Source organism: Scardinius erythrophthalmus, assembly GCF_964197995.2.
Source record: "Scardinius erythrophthalmus genome assembly, chromosome: 15".
In the NCBI taxonomy this organism is placed as follows: Eukaryota; Metazoa; Chordata; class Actinopteri; order Cypriniformes; family Leuciscidae; genus Scardinius; species Scardinius erythrophthalmus.
In genome coordinates, this window is record NC_138235.1 from 11,011,518 (window position 1) to 11,032,071 (window position 20,554).

General features: G+C 38.8%; 2 protein-coding genes across 2 annotated transcripts; one reads left to right on the plus strand and one right to left on the minus strand.

Moving 5' to 3' along the window:
• The first annotated feature begins 1,079 nt into the window (after positions 1–1,079).
• Positions 1,080–5,996, plus strand: LOC308702693 (inactive serine protease 35). Its single transcript, XM_081385750.1, has 2 exons — positions 1,080–1,185; positions 4,489–5,996. The coding sequence occupies exon 2, from the start codon at positions 4,499–4,501 to the stop codon at positions 5,780–5,782; it is 1,284 nt and encodes a 427-aa protein (XP_081241876.1). The 5' UTR covers positions 1,080–1,185; positions 4,489–4,498; the 3' UTR covers positions 5,783–5,996.
• A 450-nt stretch (positions 5,997–6,446) lies between these two features.
• tcp1 (t-complex 1) lies at positions 6,447–20,260 on the minus strand. The gene is made up of 12 exons (XM_081385749.1): positions 19,781–20,260; positions 18,999–19,084; positions 15,442–15,570; positions 15,095–15,192; positions 14,898–15,008; positions 13,369–13,550; positions 13,156–13,282; positions 10,789–10,964; positions 10,568–10,691; positions 9,166–9,358; positions 7,277–7,440; positions 6,447–6,981 (listed from the first exon to the last, which is right to left on the minus strand). Exons 1-12 carry the CDS (start codon positions 19,851–19,853, stop codon positions 6,768–6,770), a joined length of 1,677 nt encoding a protein of 558 aa, XP_081241875.1. The 5' UTR covers positions 19,854–20,260; the 3' UTR covers positions 6,447–6,767.
• Positions 20,261–20,554: the final 294 nt, after the last annotated feature.

Here is a 20,554-nt window from a genome sequence, read left to right on the forward strand (position 1 = left end):
ACAGGGTGCATAAGTTTGGACACCCCTATGTTAAATTCCCATAGAGGCAGGCAGATTTTTATTTTTAAAGGCCAGTTACTTCATGGATCCAGGAACACTGTGCATCCTGATAAAGTTCCCTTGGCCTTTGGAATTAAAATAGCCCCACATCATCACATAGCCTTCACCATACCTAGAGATTGGCATGGAGTACTTTCCATAAGATCATCTCTCAATGCAAATCAAACTAGCTATTAGGCTAACTGAAATAAAACCATGCCAATCTCTAGGTATGGTGAAGGCTATGTGATGATGTGGGGCTATTTTAATTCCAGAGGCCAAGGGAACTTTATCAGGATGCATAGTATCCTGGATCCATGAAGTAACTGGCCTTTAAAGATAAAAATCTGCCTGCCTCTATGGGAATTTAACATAGGGGTGTCCAAACTTATGCACCCTGTATTTTAAGGAAGAATATTTATTTATTTACGATACATTATTCATTCACAAAGAAAATTGGTGTCCTTAAAGGTTGGATTTTTCCTAATTTTTTAAATTAAGGCATTAAGTTCAATTTCCAAAAGATGATTTTTTATTCCTCTTTTTAGTCAACTTTAGTATGGGTGTCTAAACTTATGCATAGCACTGTATTTGTCCATATTTTGATCCCTCAGAAGTTACTGTACTTGTTTGAACATGACACACTGAAAAGTGATATTTACCTATTTCCAATCAAGCCGTACATAGGCCAGTATAGACAATGCGTAGTTAGCATACAATAATGCACTTTACAGTTAGCCTTGGCTATGCAAAAATAAATCTTAGAGTGTGTGAAGAAGAAGATTCCAACTCAATTTGTATTATTTACTTTATGATAGGCTTACATTGGTAAAACTTTTTTTAAAGATACATCTCAAATATATATGTATGTAGCATCGTTTAAAAGGCTTGGGTGTGCTTGCCACAAATAACTCGTCTCTCTCTCTCTCTCTCTCTCTCTCTCTCTCTCTCTCTCTCTCTCTCTCTCTCTCTCTCTCTCTCTCTCTCTCTCTTTCTCTCTCTCTCTCTGAACGGTCTCGTGCATCATTCACAGCACAGCGCGCGCTGCTCCTCAACACACCGATCCGATCCTTGTCAAAACACTTGGATAGTACATGCAGTTACAGAAGAGTCCACAGTTTTCTTCTCTCATCATTAAGTTTGAGGGTGAGTTCTTATTTTAATTATGTTTTTTTTGTTTTTTTTTTATGTCAATGTAAATTGAACATGCATCGAAAAACGTACTAACTAGGTGGAGACAGTTAAATACAATAGGCTAATGACACGGGCAATCCATATCTTTTCACAATAGTGTTTACTCATTGCGTTATTTATATATTAAATGCAGAAGTATCAGTGATTCGCCAAACCCTTTCTCACTGAATTAGGCTACTCTTTAAATTCTGCAATAACAAGAGCCTAATCCTTACAGAATTGTCTACTCTGCATTATTCATGTTTAATTCAGCAATAATATGACAAATTCGCTGTTACTATAAGTTATGGCTTAATTAGATATAAAAAATTATGAAAAATTCCCTTAGCCAAAATAAAAATATATACATACATATGTGTATGTATGTATGTATACAAATCTGTATGCTACCTTCAGTCCTGGACATAATTATCGGCACCCCTGAACTTACAGGGAATTTACAGGGAAGTACAGAATTTATAATATCTTCAGAAATAAATGAAACTCAACCAATTTATGTATAATCATAAAACAGGTCCAAAGTTATTGAAAAACAACAAAAGGACTGGACACAATTATTGGCACACTTTTGATTAATTAGTTCCTTAAACAATATAATAATTAAAAACAAAACAAATAAAACTCACCTGTTGATATGACCTGATTTAACCAATGAATGATGGGTTTATTAAAAAGGGCTGATTGTTTCCAGTTTCTTTTTCACAATGATGGAGAAAAGCTGTCCGAGAGCATCAGCAATGCTGTTATTCAGAAACATAACAAATCCAAAGGCTACAAGGCAATTGGCAAAGATCTTGAAATCCCTGTTTCAACAGTTCATTATGTTATCAAGAAAGTTTCACAGTCACAAAACTGTCAAGACGCTTCCAGGACGTGGCGCCAAGTAGAAACTGGTTGGTGACTCTGGGGAAAAACCACCATGCACGACATCTAAAGAGCTTCAGGGTGACCTGTGCTGGTTTCAGCCAAGGCCAAGGAGGACAACACTATTGAAAGACAGGAACAAAAAAACAATACAATTTTTTGCTAAATCTTTCATAGATAAGCCACAGTCTGTCTGGGATAATGTTCTGGACAGATGAAACCAAAGTAGAGCTCTTTGGAAATGCAGTGCATTGGTTTGTTTACAGGTGGCAAAATGAAGCATGATATAAATAATAAAATACAATAAAAATAAAATGAAATAATAAAACACCCTAACTCTCACGCTGTGGGACGGCTTCGCTGCCTCTGGTACTGAAGGCATTGAATGTATCAAAGGAATGATGAAGCATTTTAAAGTGAAATGTGTTAGGTTTGAGGTGAAGGGCTGTTAGATGTGACTCTTTCAACAGGACAACGACCCAAAACACACATCTAACGGCACCAAAGAATGGCTGAAAAGGAAAAGATGAGGTGTTTTAAACTGGCCTAAATCCCATTGAAAAACTTAGGGAAGAGTGAAATCTGCCTTTGCAAAAAGGACTCATGTAAACTCTAAAGAGCTTGAATGCATAGCAATGGAAGAGTGGCAGAAAATACCAGCAGACGTGTGTGAGAAGCTCTGTATGGCTACAAGAAACGTTTAGAGGCTGTCATTGCCAAAGGTTCTGCAACCAAAATATTAGTAAAGAGTGCCAATAGTTGTGTCCAGCGTACGTTTTTTTCTGTATTTTTAATGTCACTATATTAACGCCTTCTTTTGTTGTTGTTGTTCAATGACTTTCGACATGTCTTTAAAATATTCTGATTATACAAAATTGGTTAATTTGCACTGATTTCTGAAAATATTCTATACTCATATTTTAGAGGTGCCAATAATCCTGACCAGAACTGTACTTGCATATTAGATGCATAAATGGCACATGCAATTCTCTTTCTTTTCTGTGCAATGCATTGCTCAATATTTATATTTGTTTCAATATTTGTATCTTTTCATAGCGTAAATGTAAAGTATTTCTGTTTTACCTCTTCTTTTCTTGAGAACATTTTATCAATTTTGTTTATTCCATGTTATTTGAACCCTTGACTTGACATAGTGCCACAATCTAGTTGAGCTGCAAGAAATACCATTAGGAGGTTCAGTATTTGCAATTAGTACATTTTCTGCATTGATCTTCTTATGATCTCCAGAGGTGTTATGATCCTATGGTGCAAATGCATGGTTGTTGAAGCTACATGTGAATTTTACTCCTCCCCAAATGGCACTACTTCAGCATAGCAATTCATGTGATGAGAGCAGCCAATGGGAGTGTCTTTCTTCAGCAAAGCAGACCTCTATTGCCTTTATACTCCAATTGTTGAAGTAACCACCTCCTGTTTTTAATTTTCACTAGCCATATCAAGTGCACCAACATTTTGTATCCCCACACTATCACTTCCAGAAGTGATCTAGTTAAATTTCCATATAAATACCAGGAGTATATTATTGTAAATGAACTTAATCAGCAATCTGATCGATCACATGAAGTGACAAAGTGTAAAAACCTGCTTCGTCAGAGTAGACGCCAATACAGTATTGAAGTCTACTCTGTTCAATGGCCTGGACTGTCACCTTGGTGTTTGATCATGAAGTTGATTCACACAAGTCAGTCATCCTTTTCTTTCCTTTAAGACTATTCATAACTTTTTAAGTCAGTTACATAAAAACGTAGATTGGTCTAATTTGATTCAAAATGTTAAGATCGATTACTCCTGACTAACTGCAAGTAGGACATACTAGTTCTGTAAGGGTGTGTTCACACTTGTAGAGTCGGTTCACTTGGTTCAAAAAAAAAAACCAAAAAAAAAAACCTTAGTCCTGGTCCGCTTTGCGTTCACATTGGCATTTTAACGCTGAACCTACCGCTGAACCTCCTGCTGTGAGGAGACGCGGTTCTGATCCTGAACTGAACTGTGATGGGAAACATTACGACTATGACGAGAAAAAAAACAGGCATGCTGGAGCATTTTAGGGTCACATCTTGTGACATCATGTCCTGTTTTTGGTGCATTTACATGTCTTTGGTGCGTGTTGAGTTCATATCTCAGTCGAACCGCACCAGAGTTCGTTTGTATGTGGATCGAGTCTCATCTTTTCAGTGTCTCGGTCCACTTGTTTGGTGATACCAGGGTTCAGATGGCAGCGTTCACACTTATTCAACTGAACCGCACTAACAGAGCAATCGCACCAGGGTTTGTTTTAATTGAACCAAACATGCCAAGTGTGAACACACCCTTAGACACAGTCTTAAAATAATTGTTATGTTTATGCAACTCTTGTCTATTTATCTTCAGGAAGAGCAAAATGACAGGCCCTCCATCTTTGTTGTTCAGTCTGACTGCATGGGCTGTGGCTGTCTCTTTGGTCTCCACTGGTGCTTCTACCACAAACTATGAAGACGACTGCCACTTGACACAGATTAAAGTCCCAGTGATCCTGGACGAAAGCACAGTGAGGCTTCAAAGCCCAGAATTCACTGCTGACGACGCAAGTGAGCCAGGAGTGATGTGCGGGATCGAGTGCCAACGAAAGCTGCCAGAAGCGAGGCCTGCTGAGCTGGAACGACTCCTGTCTTATGAAACCATCTATGAGAACGGAACGCGCCTCTTCACCAAAGTAAAACTGCAAGGGGTCACTGATTTAAGAAACACGACCTCTTCCGTGGTCTGCAAGACAGGACACCTTAAACGCAGAAAACGGCAGGTATACGGCATGGATGGGCGCTTTGTGATCACAGATAAACACTTCACCACCAATTTCCCCTTTTCTGCCTCAGTGAAGCTCTCTACGGGTTGCTCGGGCATCTTGGTTTCTCCAAGACATGTACTGACTTCTGCCCACTGTGTCCATGATGGCCAAGTCTATCTGAAAGGGACCAAGAGGCTCCGAGTGGGTATCATGAAGCTTCGCTCCAAACGCAGGGGAGGACGCCAACAAGGAGGCAGGCGGAGAGGAGAAAAGAGGAGAGAAGGTCAAGGGGATGTAGCCACTGAAGGACAACTACTTCAAAAAGTTATAGACAACAGAAGGAAAAGGAAGAACCGGTTTAGGCGAGACACAGATTCAGACCAGTCCAGACAACCAGTTTTCCGGTGGACACGAGTCAAACTGACTCAAGTGCCAACAGGTTGGACAAAGAGAGCAGGCAAGGAGCTCTCAGCTGACTACGATTACGCCCTTCTGGAGCTCAAACGACCCCATAAGATGAAGTTCATGGAGTTAGGAGTTGTTCCGGTGGTCAAGGACATCCCAGCTGGAAGAATCCACTTCTCTAGTTTTGATAATGACCAATCAGGGAAAGTGGTCTACCGCTTCTGTTCGGTCTCGGAGGAATCGAACGACCTGATGTACCAGTACTGTGATGCGCAGAAGGGATCGAGTGGAGCCGGTGTGTACGTAAGGCTACGGGATCAGGTGGGAAAAGGGAAGTGGAAGAGGAAGGTGATTGGCGTGTTCTCTGGACACCACTGGGTGGATGTCGACGGGATAGAGAAGGACTATAATGTGGCGGTCAGAATAACACCCAGCAAGTATGCCCAGATATGCCACTGGATCCATGGAGATGCTAGTCGGTGTAAACTGGCTTGAAAAAGGTCAATTCAAGTTGAAGTAACTACATTAAATACATCCAACTTGTCCTCATGACTGCTGGGACGGTCTACTTGCAAACTTTATAACTGGTCATATTTGTGACCTAATGGAAAGTTCATGGTGAGTAGTTGCAAACACAAATCTTTACAGGAAATGGCTTTTTTTTCTTCTTTTTTTTTTTCACAAGATGAAATTGAATGCTACATATTTCTGTTTTCATTGCCAAAATATGAGACTGTAGGCTTTGTGACATCATGCTCAGGCCATGTTTATGTTTAAAAGCCAACATCAGTTAACTACTGAAAAGCAAAACAACTTGACATTCAGTAAGATTTTTGTTTAAGTTCTTGAAGAGTTCACCAAATATGAAAAATGTCACCGGTTACATGGAGTAGAGCCTGTTTTCCATATTAGAAAAGTGGATGGTGATTTACACTACCTCTGAGAAATTAAATTGTGAACAGCTTAAAAGTTTTTAGAATAAAATATGCTTTTTAAAAGCCTGGCAGTATAAATCACCATCCAGTTTTCCTGCATGGAAAGTTTTGTAGCTTGAAATGAGTTGGTGGTAATTCATAACTGGTGTGATTGTATTTGTATTTATTTAATATTAAATGCCTTTGTCTAATAAAGTCCATTCAGTTAAAATATTAAATTACAAAAGCATTAATTCATAAATGAGCATCAGTTTCTGTGGTTTTGATTCACACAGTACATGGTTTTAATATCTTTAACCACAAAATGAGAAACGATTTTCCTTCTTACACCATTCTGGTTTATTTTTGTTGTTTTGAAATGGCAGAAAAAGAAACATTTGTTACATTACACACGACAAATAGCCATGTTAACAGCAGAAAAATAAGTAACGCAAACAAAGTGCACATTCTACACTAACAGCTCATCTGTTGGATCCAAATATAAATACAAAGCTGAGCGGAGTGACACCAGAACCAGCCAACTGATGATCTGATGCAGATGGGCTTTAATCCTCCAGAGAGCCTGATTGGACAGCATCCTGGTAGGACGGCCCGCCCTCTTTCTGGTCCGGGTAGAGCTTGATGAGGTCGTCGATTCGGAGGATAGTGATGGCTGCCTCTGTGGCGAACTTCAGACTCTTGGTTTTGACCATTGTGGGTTCATACACTCCCGCCTGCTTGTTGTCTCTAGGCTTTCCATTTACCAGGTCCAACCCGATCCTAAGAGCAGACACACACACACAAATAAACAGGGTTAAACAGAGTAATCCATCTATTTTTAAACATCATTGGCTCTCGATTTAATCCATAATTGGCCACATCACTTCCAGATTATTGTCTGAATAAATCCCATCAATCTACAATACCATTTGAAAGCCATTTCAGGCGAGTGAACCAAAACCTTACTTCTAAACACTACCATTTTTATTCCTGATTGTATGTTTGTCTGACAGTGCAGTCGTATTTCTAAGACCTGAACAGGTTCCCTGTGTGATGAGGAGAGAGCGACACTAACCATTTGAGGTTCTTGCGTTCGGGGTTGACCTGAGCCTCATTGTGGAAGGCTCTGAGTTTGGCCACCAGGTCGGTGGAGTCTTGCGCAGCGTTGACTGCCAGAGTTTTAGGAATGATGAGCAGAGAGCGAGCAAATTCAGCAATAGCCAGCTGCTCACGGGAACCCTACACACACACAATAGTTATATGCATACGCACAACTTCACAAGCAAATGATTAAAGTGCATAATTAGTATATTAACAACAGAGCACAACAGTAAACATGGTTTCCCCCCAAAATATTGAAAAATAAAGAAACTCTGCTACAACTCCTGTTTCCATTGTAACTGACTATTATTTTATACACAATATTCTTTTATTGTGGTTAACAGTTCATTCAATAAAAAGGTAACACTTTACAATAAGGTTCATTAGTTAACTACCTTAGTTAACATGAACTAAGAATGAACAATAGTTCTTCAGCATTTATTAATCTTAGTTGAAATTCATTTCAACATTTACTAATATGTTATTAAAATCAAAGGTTGTATTTGTTAACATTAGTTAATGCACTGTGAACTAACTTGAACAAACAATGGACAGCTGTATTTATTAACTTCCATTAACAAAGATGGATAAATACGGTAACAAATGTATTGCTCATTGTTAGTTCATGCCAGTTAACTATTGAACATTATTGTAAAATGTTAAAAATTACCGTAATTAAAAGCTGAAATCTCACTGATGTCTAGATGAATGTAACCTCAGTGCTAACTAACAGTAGGCCCGTCTAGACAGGTTTACAGATAAATCACTCAATGGAGAGAATGAATGAATTGCGAATAGTCTGTAACGGATCACACACAGGCCTAGAGAGGGTTAATAAGCCCCAATGATAAACTGCGCGTGTTAGTTCAGAGCAGGACGGATGCAGCTGTCAGCAGAGCTGTTTATCTGTCCCTTTCCACACACACACACACACACACACACACACACACACACACACACACACACACACACACACACACACGTAACCGCACAAGACAGGCACGGCAGCAATTATAATGGGAATGTGTTCACATATGCAATCATACACGACACAGTAAAACTGGTCTCAAATTCATTCTGACAATAAAAGCTTGCCTGTAGCATTTAGACATTTATATATCAGCTACAATACAATCTTGTAGTGATGTTACGTTCGTGAACGAATCGTTCTTTTTGAACGAATCTTTTAGGTGAACGAATCGTTCTCGTTCACATAATCCATTGACTCATATTTCTCGTTCACTGAAATTCCTCCCTCCACCGCCGCGCGGCGCTATTGCAGCGCATGCGCAGCTCAGTGAACCGGGTAGCTCTGTGATCTCGTTCGTGAACGAATTGATCAAACTGGTACTTTCGTTCGTGAATGAGAGTACTGGGTTGATCGGTCATGTGATTCAATCTCATTCAAAGCGCAGTTATAGGTGTGCGTGTGCGTATAATTGTTTATCATATTTAACATACATAACATAACTCAACGTTTAATATAATCCCAGATTTATGAATGTGTATGTCTGACCAAACAATTAAAATGTTAATTATGCAAGAAAACCTTGGTTTGGTCATCTGAACCTCTTATTTAGACTTATTTTATTAATTTAGTAAATAAGGCACACATTTTAACAAAGCCAAATCATTTTTTTTAACAAGTAAATACGTTCGTTAAAACATATAATAAAATACACTCTTTTTTGCCACCTGCTGCAGTATTTATGAAGAAATTGTCACTGAACGAATCAGTGAACGAGTCTGAACGAATCATTTTGGTGAACGAACTGAAAATGAACGAGTCTCTGGAAAGAATCAAAATTTCCACCACTACAATCTTGACTTGATCGCAGCAGCAGTGAAGGACTGTGCTCTCACCATGCTGGTGGCGTAGTTCTCCAGATAGATAGAGAGAGCCGCCTCGACAGCGCCACCTCCTGGCACCACAGATTTGGACTCCAGCACCCTCTTCACCACACACAGGGCGTCATGCAGCGAGCGCTCCATCTCATCACACATGAAATCATTCGCCCCGCGCAAGATGAGAGAGGCACACGTGCGTGCCTTAGTGCTGAAATACAGAGAGGGAAATTAGTTTTCTCAGGCCTGAAATTTGCCATTTTAAAATTACAATCCTTATTCTATAGTTATTCCACCGTTGATCTTTTTTTGCAGGGGATTTATTTGTATAAACATTTATTATTTCGCTTACTTCTAAACCCTATATTTATATCATTAAATCTGATGAAGAAGGAAAACTGAATAAGTCATTGCTGGTCTGTGTGTTCAAATAGAAATGTTTTAACACATTGATTTTAATTTTCTCTCTCCTCACATTTTACTAGCACAGTTTGTGTGAAGAGATGTCCAGTTTATTTGTACAGCGCGTTTCCCACACACCTATCATCCAGTTCTGCTTTAAATTCATTTGGACTTGGTGCTTATAAAACAAATTCTAGTGACATTCATTATAATTATTCGTTGTAAACATTTTATTTACTGTTATTTTACATGATTTCTGAATGTAATAAAAAAACGTGACTTTTTACACTAACGCAACTTTTTCTTTCAGTGCAAATTTAATTTGAGATTGATATTCTGTGTTTTTTGGAAAATCTGTTTAAAGGGTTAGTTCAAGGCAATGTTTAAAATAGTCCAAGTGACCACAGTGGCTCAACCATAAGTTTATCAAGCGACGAGAATACTTTGTGCGCAAAAACAAACAAAAACGTAGAGTAACAGCACAGCGCTTCTGGGTTCCAGCATCACACACATGACCAGCATCAGAGAATGGTGAGTCTACATTCTGACATACAATCCAGAAGCACTGCGCTGTTACACTACGTGAACTCACACAGAAGAAAATGGTAAGTTTCAATAACATAGAAAGCTATGGAGGAGTAAGACAGCTCTCAGATTTCATCAAAAATATCTTAATTTGTGTTCCGAAGATGAACGAAAGTCTTACGGGGTTGGAACAACATGAGGGCGAGTAATTACTGACAGAATTTTCATTTTTGGGTGAACTAACCCTTTAATATTTATATCTCTTTAACTTGAGACGTACAGATTATTCTGCTAAAAAGATTTAGCGCTCATTTGCAGGATAATGCCAGTGCAAAGTAAAGTGACCAAAAGGAACCAGAAGTGATTTAATGAGCCCGACTTTCAATACACTGGCTGTGCGGATTAATCTCTGGAGGACGTAACAGGCTGGCATCCCAGAATCCAGCTAATGTCAGTGATACGTTCTGATGACGGAAAAGGAACATGATCTCACTTTTTGACAAGGATGAGCTCGTCGTCACACACTCTCTCCTGCACCACCTCCTCGGCCTGACCCAGCATGCCCACCTCAAACGTCTCCTCGCCCTCCAGGTTGGACAGAGATGAGCAGACAGTGGCTGTAGGGGGAAAGTCAAAACACAGACATTGAGAATAAAACACCTTCAAGAAAAGAAGGGTTAAGAGTGGATAAAAGCTTAAGTGTAGTCAGCTGACCGCCGGTAGCTTTGGCGATGCGTTTGAGGTCCTTCTTGAGCACTCTCCTCACAGCCATGGCTCCCACATCTACAAAGTACTTCAGACACATGTCATCAATGCCTCCGGTGGCCAGAATCACGTTTGCTCCCGACGCCAGGATCTTCTGAATGCGCTCCTTCGTGATGTCTGATTCCCTGAGGAACACATGCAGAAGAGGCACATTTATAGTGATACGACAGCAGTGTTTCCCCATTAATAACCTAGACTCCTACTCCAATTATCTAATTTGTCCTACCACAATTTCATAATAAACTGAAAAAAAAAAAATATGTGAATTTCCAATCACTTAAAAGTTCTCTAAAGCTGTATTTTGCACCAATTGCTTTGGCAAAGTAACGGTCAAATGAACTAAAAATCAAAAGCGTGATTTGGCTTTGTGCCCTCATCAAAATGCTGTGATTTGATTTTGTTGAGCTGTGGGTTTCAAAGCGAAGCGCACTCTTTGCTCACGCAGTCAGCTTATGTTTTCCAGGTGGCAGTGAATGAATGCAGTGAAATCTGCATGTTCTGTGAGTTTAACATGCATTTGGGAACGAAATGTGTGCCAGTTACGCTTCATTTTCCAACATTATTGTGGACAGATTGCAGGATTTCCCTAGATTTGAAATGAGATGCATTTGCAAACCAGTCTTGATAGAAACAGCAGTGTTCTGCCAAAATAAAAGGAGGATCGAGGTCCAACCCCTATAGCAGGGGTGGGCAAACTACGGCCCGCGGGCCACATACAGCAGGTTGGCTGTTTAATCCGGCCCGTCGAGTATATAAAAAAAAATTGTCTTAAGATCGCATTCATTTTGCCTTTTTCTTGCAATACTTTGCGTCAAATGTAAAAAAGGAAAAATGACATAAAAGCATATCATTATTCATTCAGCGCTGTTGTGGCTGCGGTGTGTCACGTAACAAGCAATGACGCGTCACCATGGAAACCAAACACGTTAACCAAAAACTTGTTGCACGTTAATGTTTTTTCCTTTTTTGGAAACTCACAGAGAAAAAAAATGTTTGGTAACCGCTTGCACACCTGTTTAGTTTTTCCTTTGGTTTGTCTGCTATTTAGTTTCTTTGCTCCTCTGGATTTGTGGATGCTCCCCTGTCTGCCATGTACAGAACCCAGTTTTTTCATTAAATGTTCTGATCTGCCTTTGCTTTTTATGTTTTATTTTATTATTCTTAAAATAAATTTGTATTTTCGTTAATTTCGTTTTTTTTCCACAAATGTATGACTTTTGGAAGTGCAAATTAATTGCCTATGCAGTTTTAATAAAGGTGAATTAACGTAACCTTCTGTCATTTTTACTCTTCTAAGTGTAGCCTACACTTGCAGGTGTTTTGTTTCTAATTTACTGTTAGGCCGATTAAATAAGGATAAACAATATTTAAAAAGTATAGGCTATAATTATCTAACATCTGACTAATTAAAAATTAACCTCAAAACATAACATGCTAAATGGGATCTCTAGCATAAAAAAATGTATTGTCAGAATGTCGTCTCTCAGCTGCTGAATTTCGCGCAGACGTTGCCACAACGTAAATGTGTTTGCTCAGGCCGATCTCATGAAAGTGCGAATACCACGAATTGTATTTGTAGTGCTTATGATACGCAGTTTTCGCATGCATATGATACACACTTTATGGGGTGTAATAGGCACGCACTTCGCACCCTTAATCCTAACCAAGGGGTTTACAGTGCGTAGCGTATGCACGCAAAAAAACATTTTTGCTGTATAAATGGCACGGGAAATAAAGTTTGTGGTATAGATACGCACTTTCATGAGATCGTGTTTCATAATCTGCTACTGGGCCGGCCCTCTGCCAAATTTTAAAACCCAGTGTGGCCCTTGAGCCAAAAAGTTTGCCCACCCCTGCCCTATAGCATCACAAAATCCAGTGGGGAAACATTGTGACAGTCTTACTTTAATCAGATATAATTGAGAGCTGGCACTTTCCAAAAACATGAGAAATCATGGCCTGAACAGTTTTCACTAGTGCTGATACAGTATATACTGTGTATTAATCTTTTATTACAGAAACTGATTATTTAAAGTAACTAAACCAGTACCTAAGGCTGCATTCATTTGATTAAAAAGTGATCATTTTAATATTGGGAAATATCTTTACAATTTCATTTCATACATTCATTTAAATGCATTCTTACTGAATAAAAGTATGAATTTCTTTAAAAAAAGATTCTTATAGACCCCAAACGTTTAGTGTTATACATAGATGTATGTTGCACAGCCCAAAGACCAAACAGAGACACGTCTATATATGGAAGAGTTATAACCACAAAAGTTTTTTTTTTTTTTTTAAGCAACGTGACCTCACCTCTGTCTGATTTGGTCCAGTTTCTCTGGATCATTGATGACCACCTGAACACCCATCTTCATCTTGGTTTTCTGCAGACTGAAGTCCAGACAGGCTATCTTGGCATTGGACACACGCTTTACCATTCCTAAACAAATACCAGACATTTCACTACACCGTCACACCAACACATACTATGCAAACGGCAATAAAACAAGCAGCGCGCGAACAGACCTTGCGATCCGACGGTGCAGTTAAGAGCGTATCCGTTGACGAGGAAACTCTCCTTCTGGCTGCGCCCGTGAGCCTTCAGCACATTGACGGAGTTGATGGGATAGCGAGCCACACCTTTACCATCAACAAACTTCACAGCCAGGGCAGCGTCCACCACCATATTAGCAAAGAAATCAGCATCACTAACACAACGTCAAGGAACAACATCTGATTTCAAATGATTAGTCTGCATTTCCCTTCTGCATAAAAGGAGATTGATACGCATTGACTATGACTCTACAAAACATTTCATTGTTTACACTTGAAAGCAATTTTTGACTGAACGCAACAATAGACCTTATTCACAGCAGCGCCATCTGATTTTAAACACCAATGAAAGTAATGTTGTGATCTCTTCAGGTATTTTCATAATAATAGATTATATTTATAATGCAATACTTATTTGACATAGCCTTTACCATTGTGCAGAATACTATAAAATAATATATTTTATGTCTGATTTGCCACATCAGATCACAGAAGGTTATTTAAAACTCGATTTGTGGTATAAAGTAAGTTTGGAGCCAAAAAGGGTTTTAATCTCAAAAGTGGTCATGTATTTATGGTGTGCTAAGCTAACATGCTAGCTAGCCCTAAGATGCACCTGCCACCTAGCCTAACTTTACAAAATTAAGCCATTTATAAAAATAAAATTCTTTATGATAACAATCATTTCTGACTTTACAATTAACTGCCAAATGTTTGCTTTCAAATCAAGGGCTGTTTACATGACACCGTTTTCAGCTAAAACCGTAAAACTTGTTATGCGTTTTGACTGTTCATTAACATGACAACGGCATTTCGCGTGCCTGAAAACGCAAACTGTAGAAAACGGGTTACAAAGTGCAAGTTTTTGACAACTGTCTCCATGTAAACAACAAAAACGTGAATCTGTGAAGACGATGACGTCATGCACATGCGTATTACGTGTTCAGTCTATAGTGTTTCATCGCCCTCTAATGGCCTGGCAGTAGAATACAGCGTTTTAGTCGTTTTCGCTGATCCGTGGGAATGGGGATTGTTTTGACAATGGTGTCGTCTGTACGCGGGAAAACTCAAAGGAACAATTTCTCGGAGTATCACTGTCGAGTAAACGTATCCTGGACCATACTTACGCTTTTACAGCAAACGGTTCATGAACTGCATCTGTTTTAGTTTAGTTTAGTTAGTTTTTTGGGATTTTTTCAAAAGCTGGCTAACAAGTTAAGACTTCATTTAACTCTTTTAAAACTGTGCTTGAGAGAATACTCAACAAAACGTGCATTTTGGCATAATTTGTGTGTTTTTTGTCCGTTCAAGCAGTGCGTTGTGTGTGCCAGTACCGCAACTGAGTTCTCTTTTGTGTCTTATCACGCATAAATTGTTTAAAAAGCATATGCATGAATAAGTGCGTGGTCATGTAATGTAACGCTAGCCAAAGGATGATGGGGAAAAATTTAACAAAAGATAAAACCACACTATGAAACACAATGAACAGCGCAAAAGGATACACTCCAATGATCTTAGAAGACATGGATGTCTTGGCTGCATTGATGAGACACTCTCTGCCCAAGTCATCTGTGGCGATGGTCAGATTCTCATTGATGTATCGGACCGCCTCCCTATGAACCACAGCAAATCACACCCATTAACGCACATGTCCTGCTTAATCATGCTTAAACAGGACGGCATAGGAAGTGTTTCTTACTTGCAGGCCAGTCTGTATCCACTGATGATGGAGGTGGGGTGAATCTTCTGCTTGACAAGCTCGTCAGCACTCTTCAACAGTTCAGCAGCAATGATCACCTACACACACACACACACACACACACAGAGATGAGGGGTTTCCACAACACAAACCTACTCTGAGATTCAGTCATTGTCTAATGTACTGTCAGACGTGTGGAGGCAGCAGAGGAAGACCTGCACGTCCCACAGTTCACGACAGACCGTTTCTGTGTCCTGTTAGCATAGCCACACACTGACACAACCCAGATGGATGGCACTATTACAGGAAGAGTTTTTATATAAGAGACACTCATCTAAACGCCTCACCACTGATGTTGTGCCGTCTCCGACCTCCTTGTCCTGCAGCTCGGCGAGTTCACACAGGACCTTGGCCGCCGGGTGCTCCACCTCCAGCAGCTTCAGGATGGTGGCCCCGTCGTTGGTGATGGTCACGTCCTGAAACACACACTAGCATTAGCAAACAAACCAGAAACACGTCATCTGTGTGGACGCTAGATCTGGATCGAAAACAATGGATCTTCATTTCGATCAATGAAATCTTGTAATCTATGCAAATTTTAGTTGAAAAACTTTAACAAACACTATTTGTAGCAAACCTCCCATTCAATAATCGTAAAAAAGCTTTGTGCTTTACGTCTGTCCATTTTATAACTTTTTATTGCATTGCTTGGTTTAATTCTAATGTAGGATGCAGTGTGTTATTTCTTGATAACAGACCACTGCTAAGTATAACACACCATTGCCGTGAAAAACAGAGTGTTGCTATGGACGCAGGATTCTAACCGTAGAGACGGAACAGACTATTTTCTTTAGCGGAAGCAATAAAATCGTTTTTAAATCAAACTACCTTTTAAATCAATATTTTGTGTCAAATTATTGATTTATTTGGTAGGTAGCCATGTAATAAGCGGGATAATGTAGAGTGAGGCGGTTGTTATAGCGGATACAATACAACACCGTCAGTTCAAGCAGATCATCTCATCGCCTCTTTACTAGGGGTGTAGCAATACATAGATCAAACGTCTAACGATACATCGATGCCACACGTAAAATACCGATATACGGTGCCTTTATTTTGACACTCTCCACATCCTCATGTAACGTCCATCTATGCACTTCCGCCAAAGCGCATATTTTCGGTTAGTGCCAAGTCAGCATTCAAAGCTATTTTCATGGCAAAAATTCCATGTTTTACAGCAGAAACCGACAAGCACCCTTGCTGTTTGTGAACACAACCCGATACGTCAGCGCGCAGTATTCAGGTTAGACAGGCTGTTAGTCACTTCGAAAAGACACGCTAGCTGAGAGGAGTTTCGTCAAAGCGGACTTAAAGTGATCGAGGGTGGATCATTTCAACGAACTTGATGAACCCGTGATATCTTCTTCGGGGCGTAAGAGGAAAAAAAAAGCTGAAACTTTTTCACAGAAGCTTGTTAAAGCAGCACATTAGTGATGAGGGAAAAGATCCCTATATTGTGTCTAATCACAACAACAGTTTGTCAGGCATCTATGTCATCTGGAGATTAACCGAGTGTTTTATTATATATCATAGCAATTACTTTTTTTTTTTTTTTTACTCTGAAAGAAGAAATGTGGAGTTATCTGCTTTTGCCAAAACAATGATCTTTTGAGTTTTCTACATATACATTTTATATATATATATATATATATATATATATATATATATATATATATATTATATATTATATATTATATATTATATATTATATATTAGGGCTGGGCGATATGGACAAAAAATCATATCTCGGTATTTTTGGGTTAAATGGCGATATACGATATATATCTCGGTACTTTCTACATTTTTCCATTTGGATAAAGAAAATCTGTATTTATTTAAAAAACATGCCATTTTCATCCTGCCCAATGATATCCTACAAACAATGTTGATATTGGAGGATATGGAAACAAATATAGTGAATGTAATGTAGGCTATGCAATATATTATGTGCAAAAAGGTGGTTAAAATCACATTACATTCTAACAAAAATAATGCTTTTGTTTTTAAATTGACTAAAGGCTAAACTAAAAATGAAAATAAAAACAAAAGAACTTAAACTTTTAGCCTGCGTTTGATTACCCCGTTATAATGGTCACTTTCATAAAAATATACTTGTAGGTTTAAAATTCCCCATATGGCATATTTATTGTTTCCAACAACAAATATTTTAGCAATATGTATATTTTAGTCAGAATTATTGCGCTAATATTCTATTGTGCTCTATTTGTTTGGCCCGCATGCGCGCGGCGTCGCTCATTCACAGAAGCTTGAATATTAGCTGAGATTCAATTGCAGAAGCTCGTCCTCTCCAAATGGACATATTTGTTTGCCTTTCTAACATTTACAGATGGAGAATATACCTGTGAAATGTAAGTTAAGCACTGAGGAAAGCAACACATCTCAAACGCATTAAACAGCGCAAGTATTTATCTGTCAGTCAGCAACAGTATCTGTCAGTAAGCATCTGACAGGGCAAGCTGCTTTAAACTTGTTAACTATATCTTACCAGTTATTTTGAAGCCCTTAATATAAGCTTGTGTCATGTTTAGGACAAATTGTACTATATACTTTCACTGCGGCAGCTCATACTGCGTCTTCCGCTGTTTTTCAGATGTGCTCGTATCAAACTACTGTATCGATATAAACGGTATTGCCTCATTCCATATCGTTTCAAAAAAATATATCGATATATCGTACAAACTCGATATACCGCCCAGCCCTAATATATATATATATATATATATATATATATATATATATATATATATATATATATATATATATATATATATATATATATATATATATATATATAAAACATACTTTCAATGAACTTTAATTTTGTAAGTTACCTGTATCTTTTGAGTTATTATTACTTAATCATAACAACCCAGCTGCAGTTTGATTGATATTACTTTGAATGCATAATAATAAAAACATGATTTATGAAAATGAACAAGAACGGAGTTATCTGTTTTTGCAAATGACCTCTTCTGTTGTAAATTGGGAGAGAGTGAGCAATTTTCAAAGAGTTTAATTAAATGTTCATGTTATATATTTTGGTTGCATTTGTGAGTTAATAAAAATGTAACTAGTTGTGTAAACTTGGCACATAATATCTAAATATCTATAAATCGATCGTTATAGCCCTGAATTGAATCGTATCACAGAATTTTGCGGTATCGAGATGAACTGTCCAATTTATACCACTACTCTTTACTACTAGTTACAGCACCAAATACACAAACAATGTGAAAAGATACAGTACAGTTTACCTCCTGTGTCGTGTAATCGCTCTATCAGTGTTTCAACCCGGGAAAAACATCAGTAAATGGCTTATCATCAATGTAGAGGAACATTTACCTCCGAAAAGCCATTTAATAACCATAAACGTGTTAGTCAGTTATTAGTCTTCTTTGCAGATTAACATTTTTATAGTAATATTTTTTTAATGAATTTGATTTACTGGTTATAAAATAAACACATTTTCTATTAAATATTTTATATTATATATGTATATATGCATCACTAATAACTACATTCCTAATGTTCCCAATCAGAAAGTTGATAAAAAAAACAACGTTTTGTTAAACTGTAAACAATCAGTGAAAGGTTCAAACATGAACATGGTCTGAACATGAAGGAAATTTAACAGCTCATCCACTCAAACTTACGGATAAGGATTATTTGTAGCACAACCTTATGATTTGAAATGTATTTATTCTATTTGAGTGGAACTTCCCCAAACCGGAAGTGCCTCCTGTAACCTAAACTTAGGCTCGTCATGAGGAAGCTGAATGAGACTGAACATCACTCTGACAGGGGGAAGCGTGTTTAAACTTACACCAATGTCATCCACCAACATCTTGTCCAGTCCTACGGGACCGAGGGAGCTCTTGACGATGTTAGCGATGGATGCAGCGGCCATGACTGCAAATGAACAAAAACAATATTAGCATGTGAATATTTCACTTCTCTGCTCAACATGAGGATGCAGACAGTTGTCGTTTTTTAATGCAAAATTAAAATGCAAAAGGTTAGAGAAGCGTAACCAAGTCATGTAAGAGTTTGTTTATGTCGTCTGGGCTTGTATGCAGTTTATAGCCTATTATGGCCTTAAAACTGACACTAAACGGGGTGTGGATGCAGCATCACACAACAGAGGAAAAGTCTTCAGTTGCCAAAGCCATGTAAGTTTCATCGATGATAATATATGCAAGCATTACATATCTTTCTTCCACGTTACTGTATCGTGTGGTGCAAGCAAGGACTTTTCCCATCACAGCATCACTCATACACTTCATATTCACATGCTTTGATTCATCCATCTGATAAGTCGCACACATGCGTAGCTATATCAGTGATGGATAACCTAACGCCACCGGGTCAAGAAACACAATCACTGTACCGACAGCGTGCAGACCAAAGGAACTAACACAATAGCGACTACAGAAGGCAGTGAATACGTCTTTTATTGTAGGTTCAGCTTTTAACACACTGGTTCCTCTGAGCCGCACGTGCTGCTCGAGACACCGGCCGCATCAGCTCTTCCGGTTAAACATCGCCACACCGGGCCGTTTATCGCACCGCTTTGTTTTACAGTGGTCAAACATGCTCCCGACTCACCGTTTTGAGCCCTGACGGACTCGCCGGACGTCCTCTGGCCGAGCACGGTTAACGGACCCTCTGTCATAGACATGTTGGACTGGAGAGAAGAATGGAGACGCGCGCGCTGGGTTATGGGTAGGTGCGCGCGGGAGGGGCGCGCGTGGAAAGTTCCAGATCAATCCTGATAAACAGCTTTCTTTCAGTTCACACTCACATACACGAGCCGCTTAACCTCCCCAAAGACTCGACTCTACACAGTGATGTCTTATAAAGAGCAATAAAACCACACAGATTTATCTAAAGACCGTTAGAGTTTGAAAAAACTACAATTCCCTGTTTGAATGTGGTAATTCATTCGATAGTTTTCGTCAAGGCATTCACTAAGATTGAGGGACATCTAGTGGACTGGGGGAGCAGCGGCAGTTCTATTACCGTGTGTTAGTGATGGGAGAAACGACTCCTTTCAAAGATTCGAATCAATTGAACCAATTGCTTCACAAAATGATTCACAGGTTCGAAGCGTTGTTTCGAAACGCCACACGCTGGTGACCTCTGCTGGTCAGAACAGTGGAAATGCAACAACTCAAGCCAAACACACATAAAAACACAGTATACAAACCCACTACAAATGTTTATTGAAAGTAAAATCTATCAAATGCAATTAACTAATCATCTAATAAGATCAAGTGTCTGTATAATATGTGTTCTTTTATCCATTTTCAGGGCTTCTTTTGTTTGTTTCATGGGTGGCTCAGCATAATAGAAACAGCAAACAGGCCAATAGACTTGGTT

Bases quoted from the DNA above. Each gene is read 5' to 3' on its own strand.
- tcp1 (XM_081385749.1), bottom strand. From the start codon at position 19,853: ATGTCTATGACAGAGGGTCCGTTAACCGTGCTCGGCCAGAGGACGTCC. The intron at 19,085-19,780 runs GTGAGTCGGGAG...GTTCATTTGCAG, and splicing joins GTCCGTCAGGGCTCAAAACG to TCATGGCCGCTGCATCCATC. The intron at 6,982-7,276 runs GTTAGTGTCGCT...GTCTGCTCTTAG, and splicing joins GAACGCAAGAACCTCAAATG to GATCGGGTTGGACCTGGTAA.
- LOC308702693 (XM_081385750.1), top strand. From the start codon at position 4,499: ATGACAGGCCCTCCATCTTTGTTGTTCAGTCTGACTGCATGGGCTGTG.